The following is an 11,407-nucleotide window of genomic DNA, read 5'->3' as shown; positions in this document are numbered from 1 at the left end:
TTTAGAAGTGATCTATCCGCCCATATCCGAAGTTTATTCTGAGTGTCTGTTCACACTTATCCATCTTAGTATCTGCGGGAACCAGCCCCGGTTTTGAAACGAACCTTTTAGATTTTCTTGATCTTATACATATGTATATTTAGGCAGTGTTGTTATAAGTTTTTCTTTCTCCGAAATAGTTGCACCTTTTCACTTATTTGTAAACTCTGCATTTATGTCTATCAAAATTTTATTTTTGATGTAGAAATGCATCTGTATGCTCCAGGAACGCTTTTGCGTCAAAAATAAGATTTTGAAAAAATTTTCGCTTACTACGTCTTTTTGGCGGTTAGGGCTGAATATTTAACCGTAAATAATTTGTTTATATTTTCAGATTTAACTATGTCCCCATTACAGCATTATATTGTGGCACTGTTAGTACTTGGTGAGTAATTTATCTAATCGTTATACAATAGATTCGTAATATGAAAATCATTCGCAATTCGCAGTTCCCTCGATCATCCCAGCCGATACATTTTTCGCTGTGGCAGGCCGAAAAGTGAAGCGAACGGGGACTTACTTGAATGTACCACCGCCGCCACAACCGCAACCACAGCCGTCGCCCAGCGCAGCTGCGGCACACCACGTGGAACAGGAACCCTATCCTTATGAAGATGTCAACGAACATGACTTTCACTCTCAACCAGACATAGCGCGCTACGAAACTGATTTTACGCCCACACAAACGCAAACCCACGCACATACCCATTCGCATGCTCATGCTACCGCTTCTGGAGGCAAATACCTCATCGACAATGGATTGCGTAGCATTGCCAAAGGTTCGGCAGACCAAGCGAATTCTGCAGTCGCCAGCCAAAATGCTGCAGGCAAGCAAGCTGCTTACGTGGCAAAAAGTACGCTTGCACAAGCAGCGGCTCAAGCCGCTGGCACCGCAGTGGCCGTACTGAAAGGCAAGGAGGTGCTTCTGCGACGGCTCGAAGAGCAAAACATAGATGAACACAAGTCATTGGAAGGTGAAATAACGCAGCTGCAGCAGGCGAAACGCTCCGCCAAGACGGCACAATATGCCGCACAACAGTCCATAAATCATGTATCTGTGCTGACAGCGGCCCTCAACAATGCACAATCCGCCTCGGAGTTGACACAGAGAGCAGCATCAGAGGCGGCCGCAGAGTTGGCTTCACAAATCGATATGGTTTCGCAAGCCAAGGCGAAGCTAGAGCAAGTAGAGTCGCAGCTCTACACAGCTCGTTTGGATTATGAGGAGACGAAGGAGGCGGCTGAAAAGGCAACACTGTCGGCACAGGAGGCGCAGATCAACGCCAACGATGCTGCAGTACATGCGAATGTTGGGCTGAGTGAGGCGGTGCATGCGGGAGCGCATGACAAGAGCGATCACGTTGCGGCGACGGTAATCGGCTCAAATACCGCCACTGACCAAACGCAAAGCTACGGGCGTAAAAAGAAGTGATTAAATTGAGTGGAGAATGGAGAATTGTTTTTGAGAGATGCTAAGTTTTTGTTTTAAGGTTTTTCTATCTATTTATTAATCCTGAGAATATCATTAAAAACTGCTGATGAATAAAATTTGTTTTAAACATTTTTTTAAGAAGTCTTTACTCTCTTTTTACTATTTTTACCGACGAGAGGGGGAGGCACGACGCTAATGCGATTTTGAAAAAGTATAGGTATGATTATTTGGAATGACCCAATCACTGGCTGTTCACAGAAGTCATGCAGGGAGGGTTGCCCACCAAAGCACCCTTCTTTGCTCTGATGTTGAGGAAGTAAGAAAAAATTTGTCTTTTGTCTGCGGTGTAAACATCTTAGCTCTCGGTATGGGTAAAGTTTGCCTAGGACCCAGCAGAAAATTTGTAATTACTTCTTGTGTGTGCAAATACACATTTTTGTGGTATAGTTCAGCGCTATTTCGGCCCTAGTTCACTACTAGTTCGGGACCTGTTCAGCACTATTTTAGGCTCATTTGGGAGCCATTTCGGTACGAGATCTGGACCATTTGAGACTGATTTAGGACTATTTAAGTATTATTTCGGGTACATTTCCAGACTAATTTAGGACCATTTCGCATTTTACGTATATGCACCATTAACGTGAAATTCTCAGCGTACAAATAATCGTTCGTATCGATACAAAAGTGTTGCGTGTATATGTACGTACATTAGGGTGGTCATTAAATGTAAGAAGCAAATTTTGACATCATATTTCCCAAGCCTCAACCCGTACTTGATGCTACTATAGTGGAAGATATCACATATAAATTTTGGTCCCGATGGGAGATGGTTAAGGCGTGTCGCACATGGGGGCAAAGTGCAGATTTAATTTTTAATTTTTTGAGTTTCCATAGTCACCTGACCTTTGACCCCTTTACTATACGCCTTAACCGACTCCAATCGGGACCAAAATGTATATGTGATATCTGTGACCGTGGTATTACCGATTGAGGGGGTGAGAGTCAAATACAAGGTGCTTGTATCAAAAGTAACGAGTACATTAACGATACGAAAGTAACGGGTGTTGATTGGATTAGGAACATATCGCAATTATTTTGGGATCATGTTGGGACTAGTACAGGACCGTTTCAATACTTGTTTGCGATCCTTTCGGAACAAGTTACGACTTTTAAGGACAATTTTGCGGCTATTTCGGAACTTCTTAAAAAACGATCCTTAAATAGTTCGAAACTATTCACGAAGTGGTTATAAAAAAAAGTCATGTACTACCCGAATAAAGAGAAATGAAATTAATGTTTAACTTCTAAACCAACCTATATACCTATGTATATTAGACTGCATCAACAAAAAAAAGTTGCGGTTTTTTCGCCGGGATTACAAAATTTATTATATTTTAAGATGTCCACCAAAATATTTCGGAAAAATATTAAGATTTAAGCGAGCTGGACCGATTTGAAAATACCTCCAAAAAAGAAGTTTTTTATGAATAAAAATAGTCTCTTAAAGAACTTTTTGAAAGAAGTCCCCTCAGATGACAAAATAGATTAAGCTTAAAAAATCTGCACAAAAATATTTAAAAATATTTTCAACGGAATCGTAAGAATGAGACTTTTGATGCTGTTTTTTTACTTTTTTCAAAGATTAGTTTCCGAAAAACTTGAATAACTGAGCCAAAAATGTTCTGATTTAGACTTACGGCATCTCAGTAGAAGGGTATTTTCACACTGTTTTTATTTCTGGTCCAAAAACGTCATTCGTGTCCAATCTTGTTTTTTCGAATACCAACACATCTTAATTCAACTTTGAATGACGTTAGTTCATCCTACCTTTCTCTTCCATCCTTTGAATCAGTTTATAAGTAAAGAAATAAAATGGTGAGAAAATACCTATCCAATGATATCTCACAAGTCTAAATCGGGAGAGTTTAGTTTCAGTTACTCAAGTTTTTCCTATACCAATCTTTAAAAAAAGTTAAAAAAAAAACAGCATAAAAAATCCCATCATTACGATTCCGTTCGAATTTTTTTTATTATTTTTATGCAAATATTTTAAGCTTAAACCGTTTTGTCATTTGAGGGGATTTAAAAAAAAAAAAATCTTTAAAAAACTATTTTTATTCATACAAAACTCCATTTTTGGAGGTATTTTCAAATCGGTCCAGCTCACTTAAATCTTAATATTTGTCCGAAATATTTTGGTGGACGTCTTAAAATATAATAGATTTAATAATTCCAATGGAAAAATAGTACAGATTTTTTTTTTGTATGGGGGTGATGCAGTCTAATGTATATATATAAGCGGTACACAGATGTTTACACATAAGACTTCATTAGTACCTGGTACTCACGTCTTTTTTGAGTATTTTGTAGGTCCAGACAAATAACACAGGCCCGCGAAATTCAACTTTCTCCCCATCCAACAGTAAGTAATTTTTTTAACAATTTCTATGAAAAGCCAAAAATAATTAACAGATTATGTATATTCAACAATTTTTATAGAGCTTGAGGCCGTTTTTAATGAAAAACTTATTGGGGGAAAGCAACAATAATTTGAAAAAATAGTAGAAGTGATCGCTATTTCGGAAATCACCACATTTCCTCATCAGACTTATTTCAGTAGGATTCGAACCGACGATCCCACTGACTCAGCCAGTTGCCTACGCACTGTGCTAAGTTCGCCTTGTGAATTCTTGTTGCTTTTTTTTCCACATGTACGTATTTCATTTGTTAAGCCAACTACCAACAAGCGCAGCTGTTCCAGTGCTATTTAAACTTGATCATGTGGTTGTTGGTTATTAACAGATAATTAAATTTTTATTAAAAAAAAAGTTCTGTTAAAATAAACTCAATGATTAAGTAAATCCAAAAGACTTATGGAAATTCGAAGTTAACGCTAATAATAGACGGTAACATTAAGAAAAACTAAAAAAACAGTAATTTCCTCGGAGAAGTGATGGAATCTCTTTATTATTTTTTTCGTAGCTTAGTACCTAATAACTACCCTACCCTACCTACCTATTTCTGAATAGGCTATTAAGTGGGAAACCATCGTATGTCTGTGTAGCTTCTTTGCGGTACAACTAAACTTAACAAAAGATGTAATCTCTAGCTTTTAAATAAAATACTTAAAACGGAACTGTTGTTGGATTCTTTACTATTACCGAAATATTTTTCTTTGACATTTAGGCATGTTTTCTGCAACTCAATTTAACTTAGTTTAGCCAAGTTTTTGGACTTAGGGCCGGTTGTTCAATGTCTGATTAGCACTAATCGGCGGTAGAAGCAACGATTAATTAAACGACTGCTTTATCGATCACATGTTATATGTATGATGTCGAAAACGTCGATAATGATGTTTAACCGGTAAGTAGTGATAACCAGACATTGAACAACCGGCCCTTAGTCAAGAATAAGCCGAATAAAAAGTAGGCTAGCTGTTGACTTAAGTCCAACAAATGGCTAAACTAAGTTAAGCCTTAACATTTAAGCTTAGTTTCCTGCTCTTAAGAAAACGGTAAAAAAAGTTGCCGTTATTTCGTATGTGTGACCTCTGCTACCACCAGCGGGTTCCGAGTTGAATACTTTCAGAGCTGGAGCGTCAGTGTCCATTTCGTACTGCCTTAAGGAAGAAAATTTCCCAGCCATTTATAATATTTCGTTTTCATTTTATATGTAGTTTTCACTTTTCTGGAGAGCTGGATACTAAGCTTTAAAAGTAATTTCATTCAAATGTTGGCCACAAATAGAACATAACGAGCGCCACCGCCCATGATAACGGACTTTTTGTTGCCTGAAATTGAAGCCCGTGATGTCGGCAAAAATTGGGTTTCAGCAAGTTATCGTGTGGTAACACACCTCTAGGTTTTTTCTTTAGGTTTATGTCAAGTTAAAAGTCTCCGTTGATAAGCCAGCTATGAAAGAGTAATTGAAAAATGGATCTTCCGAGTGGACCATCTACAGCGTAGTCGCGGCCAATAAGAGATTTTTCTTTCGGTCCAATATCCACTTCTGATTTAAGTGTTTAATTTAAAATATAAAAAGTCCTTGATGAAGCACCCTATATTAAAATTAAAAGAGAAAAAGATAAGTAATTTTTTTTAATTGCACTCACCATCCTTTACATTCCACGTACTTTTTAACCTGCTCTTCTAAACACAGAGATATTTAAGTTAACAACTTGTCTATGTTTTTTTTTTTTTTGAAATAGTATTTATAGGAATATTTTTTTTTTATTAAAAATCAATCATATTTAGTTATAATAAATAAATTATATTATACAATTGTACATTTACATGTCCATTTAACAAACTACTTCAAAACTTATATATATATATTTATTTTTAGCGTAATAGCAAACGTAAAATTACAAATTGTACTAAAACATAAACTTAAGGACTGATTTGGCGCAACCATTAACCCCCGACTAAATTTGTATATATCTGAATCTCGATAAAAGAAATGGTAAATGCGCACCAATGACTATTTAGGAAACACATACATACATGCATACATATGTACGTATATACATACAAACCTACTCGCTTGTATGAAATTAAAACATTTTATGTAGATTGGTTTTAAATGACAATCCAAGGCGAATACATATAAGGTGGTGTTGCTAGAACAGCTGTTTGATTCGCCTCGGTACACATATCGAGCCCTAACCGCCAAAATAACGTAAGCGACATTTTTTTCAAAATTTTCTTTTTGATGCAGAAATGTATCTAGATGCTCTAGGAATATTTCTGCATCTAAAAGAAAATTTTGAAAATATTTCGCTTACGTTATTTTGGCGGTTAGGGCTCGATATGTATGTCCCTATGAGTGAATGCGAAAAATAAGTGTGTTGGAGTGCTTCTTTCCCTCTTCCTCCTTAAGCGGAGAATAGCTGAAATTTGACATTTGTGTACCGAAAGTGAAAACAAAATACATGTTAGTTTTTGTTTTTGTACTACCGCTACCACCTTATATGAATTCGCCTTGCGACAATCCATACACGCAACTCTTACATTTGACGTGCAAATAAATTGCCTTCTTCGACATATCGCCTCGTTGTCTCATAATCCAACTGCACATGTAATATCTTAACCACATTTTCGAAAACTTAAACAATTAAAATCCCTGCGTAGCGCTGTTACGCGCTTTCCCCTCCCAACTCAAGCTTCGTTCGTTTGTTGTGTTGTAATCTGACTATTTGCCGCCTTAATGATATCCAGCTTGGCCTTCAGCTCAGCCAGTCGGTCATATATGGGTTGTGGTTGGATTATATCCACTGCGGTGCTCTCTTCGACGCTGCTCGCTGTAGTGGGTGTAGTAATTTCATTGGTTAGCTGCATTTCCTCCGTCTTCGCATTGGCATTTTCCTCGCCATCGTTCGCTGATTTCACCGGTTCAGTGGTTGTTTCTTCTGCTCGTATTATAAAGCTACGCGATTTTTGCGATATTTCTACCTTACTACTGTCCACGCGTCTTGCTCTACCATTCTCTTCCTCAGCCATTGAGTCCTTGAGTGTTTGGATGTCCAATCCACCATCGCCACCATCATTATCACTATTTTGGTTGTATTTTGAAAAGTAAGTGAGCGATTTCATCAGCTGATAACTCTTCGAAATGGGTATATTTGAATCATAAACGCTCTTACTGGCACTACAATCTACATAGAACCACCAGTTACATTTCAGGATCGTTTGATCGAAAAGCGTGCTCTCCGGACACAGGAATGATTTGCGTACGAGACCATCATCGGTGAGCGCGCATACATGGAAGACCTAAAATCGAATATGGTTGGTGATAAATAAACTTAAATTATAGGTTAGCGAGGGACCTACCATGCAACCCAAATCTGTGTCGGCATACAGTCCAGGGAAATGCTTTTGCTTGCCACATGAAAAACTTGTAGGTGGCAAATCTACTTTTGACTTGAAGTTGTCGTCGAAATTCTTGTCATAGCCCACAGGATAGTATTCACGTGGAGCATTCATAACCTGTGGTGAGAAAAGAACACAAATATTTAAAGTATTGAAATTAGTGGTGAATTTTATAAATTTTTAAATTTAGAGTTTTTCCCAAAAGCAGTTATTTGTCGAAGAGGAGAAGAAACAGGAGAGAAGTTTTTGGATGATAAACTTGATTTCTACGTTCGGTTAGTTTAAAATGGCGGCGAATATCTTAAACGTCCAAGTAGCAAGACAATGGCAAACCTCCGAGAATACTTCTGCTTTAAAAAATCTTATTCGAAGGTGGAGTAAAAGTGTATATCTTTCCAATTGTATCACAACATGGATGGAGGAGAAGCTCGGCCAAACACGTAGAAAACGCCAAACATTATGGGTATTTTGAAAAGTCAAACACCCTAGTACCAACCGGCCAATGCCCAGTGGGAACCGTTATTAGCATGAGCTTTCGTAATAAATTGTGCTTTATTTTAGGATCGTTTGCGGGCCATATACTTTGTCTACACGGCAAGCTGACGCAATGCGCTAATTGCGGCGCGATGACCCTATGGCTTTTTTTTTTTTATTAAGTATACAGAGCAACAATTCTTACAGTCTGTATCCTTCCTAGCTAACTCGTTGCCAGCCGCATTTACGGAAATATTAAGGTTGATCAGCCTTATTTCAGAGGATCGCAACAACCCCTCGACTTTCTACGGGAGAAGGATACCGAAGGTCTTATCTCGAACGGCAATCGGGAAATTATACTTGGTACTATTCCCAAATTTTTTTTTTTTTTCAAACTGAAGCGATGTTCATTACAAGAAGATTTGTGAGAAATATATTTATTTGTAAAAACATTGAAGACAGCCGTAACTCACCACACAGGCGTCCCTCTGAACTCTGCCTAGTTTTCCATGATTGTACTGATTCCGTAAGGCTATCCACTAGACTAGGAAACCATGACATATGACATGGAACTTTATACTATTGTCCGTTCCAGAGTACAACTTTTAATTTAAGACCCAACATCGTGGCGCAAAAGCCGCTTGCAAGAGTAAAAGCCAACGTTTCTCCTCTGCTTCTTTCCTCTATATATATCTTCCAACTCAGCTTAGGAATTACTATCGGACGAATGGAGCATTCAACTTTGGTAATTGATTTTGGTTTCTGCAATCTCTTACCTCGCAGGCTGTTATTTTGTTTCTTCCCAAAAGCAGACACTCAGCTTTATGTACAAAGGTGTTGCCGTGAAATCAGCTTTACTATAGTCAACAAACCTCATTTTTTATGTGAATGAAAAATACCTAATTTAAGTCTTCGCCGTCGGGCCGAGTCCACGCGACAGAAGTTCAACCTGTTTCTAATGAAGTCAATGAGCTAGAGCCACAGAAAAAATATTTTTCCTCAACAGAAGACTGTGAGCGACTCTGGTATATACATAGTGTCAATCTTGGTTTCCTACCTCTGAAACAAAATATTTCACTCACCTTAGACATCTTACTCTCGAAGGCAACATTTTCTTTGACATTCTGCCTTTCGAAAACATCCTGAGTCTGCTGCGCCCAATTCATCATCACTGGCGCTCTATAGGCCGGTGTCGTCGTTGTTGTCGTCGTCGTCGTTCTGGCAGTCGTTGAAGTACGCACGAATTCCTGACGCAATTTAGCCGCCAGCATTGCACGATGTTCAGCTTTCATCTGCTGTTCGCGCACATAAATTGCATGTTTAATCGTATCCACAGTGACATTAGCCGCGGCTGCTAATTCCTCTACAGTCACATCTTTCAGATCGAGTCTTGGTTCTTCGAATTGCAAATAATTTGGATGATTATGCAAAATTCGTTCTTCGGCATTTGTTATAGACTTTGTCGCAGCCGCAGCTAAACGTGCAACAGAACTGGGCATTGCTTGGAAGGCGGGTACGGCGACGGGTTGCGAGACTATTGGATTCGCAACGTGGAAGGTGCGATTAGAGTTCTGTGAGAAGAGGAGAATTAAATTAAATAGAAACATAGTAAGAGTTGATTACTCACCACTCCCTCCGGGTAACTTTCGACCAATTGATTGTTGAGTCGAACACGCGGATTAGGTGTGTCTACAGCGATATTTGTACGCCGCTGTGCTATTTGTGCGACTGGTACCGTCGCAGTCTTCGGTATGGGGCGGAACGCTGGCACACCTAGAGGCAAGGGTCGTGCCTCTGTCATTAGTTGATTGGACGCCATTGGACGCATAACACTTTCTCTGTATGTGGCACTGTAAGTAGGCGAAGCGCGTGCGCCAATGCGTTTTTCGGGAATAGGGTGCTGTACCGGCTATAAGTATAAGAAAAAAAGAAGTTTTATTTGTTGAATTACACATATAAAGAACTTTCACTATTTCGACGGCTGAGCGGAAGATCGACCAAATTTTGAAGTTGGGCATTCTTGAGCCATTTTCTGAGATAGGGCTTTTTCGAACCGGCTGTCGAGAAACGTCGACCTTCCACTCAGCTGTCGATTTATTATCAACGATTTTTTTTTGTCAGAAATAAGTGATAGCATCACGTGACCACAGTATCAAAATAAGCTGTCTGGAAATGCCTGACCCCTCTGTGTTGCTTCGCCACACTTTCAAATTTGGTTTCGGGTCGCGGGTTATTTGTTATCCGCTATGTATGTTGGTAGGGTATTCTTAAGTTTTTGTTCTGGGTGTGTATAGGAAATCCTGTGAAAACGTTTGGCCTTTGTCTGGACTGATGGTCGTTTAGTCGGCTCAGCATGCGAAAACTCTATTTGCCCGCTCGTAGCCCGCATGGCATCGAAGGAGCTTCTAGGGACAACTCTTGTTGCTCTCAAGCGGTGCGACTTAACATCGTTTACTATCTCTATTTTCGAAACAGTTTGGAGGACGACGAAATATAATAATCATCTGTGCTGCTTTTCGTAGCCTAACGTTTAAAATCCTTGGATTTTGTTTCATTAAAACTTCCAAGGAACTCTCGGTGGCGGGCATCAGCTGCCAGCAATCCTTTTTTTTAAGCACGTATAATGATACGTGATGATTTTCCGTAACAATCTTAAGTATACTCTTGCAGTTACCGTTCCAGCACAATCATTAATTAGGACCTGGCTTAGATCCACTTCTAAATTAGAAAAACTTTCGTCCCTCGGAAGGCAATGGCACACCTCCGAGTATATTTTCGCCTTGAAACTTCTCATAAGATCAAATTTCCAAAATATGATGGTTATTATTACTTTGATGTGCCCAGATTTCCTTTCACCGGGTAAGATAACAGTGCTTAGCGACACATTCTCTCTTCTGCCTTGAGCCCAACACCGAAAGTTTACAGCTTTAGAAGCCATCTGTAGTTACGAGGGTAACCGTTCCCTGTTCATCGCATTTCTTAGAAAGCGTTTATGTCAGCCTTAGTCTTCTTGAGGACATCAACCGCCGTTAAGGGTCTGGACATTCCAAGGGCACACCCTCAAAGCACAGTGTTTTATTTGTTTTACATGGTGGGCTCCTATCCAAACGTTGAACCCAAGGCGAATTCATATAAGGTAATAGCGGCAGCACAAAACCAGAAAACTACACTAACAAATTATACGCATAATGGCAATCAGAACAAAACAAATTTACATTAAACAAATCATTTTGAGCATCTGCACAACCGTATCGAAAATCAAACCTCGCCGGTAACACCACCATATACGAATTCGCCTTGGCTAAGCTAGAAAATAAAGCCATTCTGTTTTAAGACACCTTTACATAACATCCTTGATGGATGGAAGACAAACGCCAGAACTTCTGCTGGACAGACGCCACAGACTTCCGTAAATTCTTAAACCAAATAGGTCGACCCTACTAAAGCGCCCCTTCAGGAGTAACCTCCAGATGTTTGGTTACTTTACATGGCGTGTAGGAATTGAATATACTAAAATTACTCTAGCTGTATATTCAGAAGCCCGACATTATCCACATATGGGCCCATAACAAAACCTATGCCACGTTAAAAAAAA

At 39.1% G+C, this 11,407-nt stretch overlaps 2 protein-coding genes across 3 annotated transcripts in view; one reads left to right on the top strand and one right to left on the bottom strand.

Annotated features, from left to right (window-relative positions):
* The first annotated feature begins 48 nt into the window (after positions 1–48).
* Positions 49–1,612, top strand: LOC118751353. The gene is made up of 2 exons (XM_036486162.1): positions 49–424; positions 489–1,612. Exons 1-2 carry the CDS (start codon positions 382–384, stop codon positions 1,469–1,471), a joined length of 1,026 nt encoding a protein of 341 aa, XP_036342055.1. The 5' UTR covers positions 49–381; the 3' UTR covers positions 1,472–1,612.
* A 4,598-nt stretch (positions 1,613–6,210) lies between these two features.
* The window catches only part of LOC118745053, a 77,137-nt gene continuing 71,940 nt past the window's right edge, over positions 6,211–11,407 (bottom strand). For both annotated transcript variants that reach the window (XM_036478589.1, XM_036478594.1), the window contains 4 exons: positions 9,440–9,721; positions 8,895–9,383; positions 7,300–7,455; positions 6,211–7,239 (listed from right to left, as the gene is read on the bottom strand). In XM_036478589.1, coding sequence (XP_036334482.1) covers positions 6,628–7,239; positions 7,300–7,455; positions 8,895–9,383; positions 9,440–9,721 — 1,539 coding nt within the window. In that variant the 3' untranslated portion in view covers positions 6,211–6,627. The remainder of the gene's footprint in view (positions 7,240–7,299; positions 7,456–8,894; positions 9,384–9,439; positions 9,722–11,407) is intronic.

This window comes from Rhagoletis pomonella, unplaced genomic scaffold, assembly GCF_013731165.1.
Source record: "Rhagoletis pomonella isolate Grant_MI unplaced genomic scaffold, Rhpom_1.0 Rhpom_scaffold_00001, whole genome shotgun sequence".
Classification (NCBI taxonomy): domain Eukaryota; kingdom Metazoa; phylum Arthropoda; class Insecta; order Diptera; family Tephritidae; genus Rhagoletis; species Rhagoletis pomonella.
This window is presented reverse-complemented; position numbering and strand designations above follow the sequence as displayed.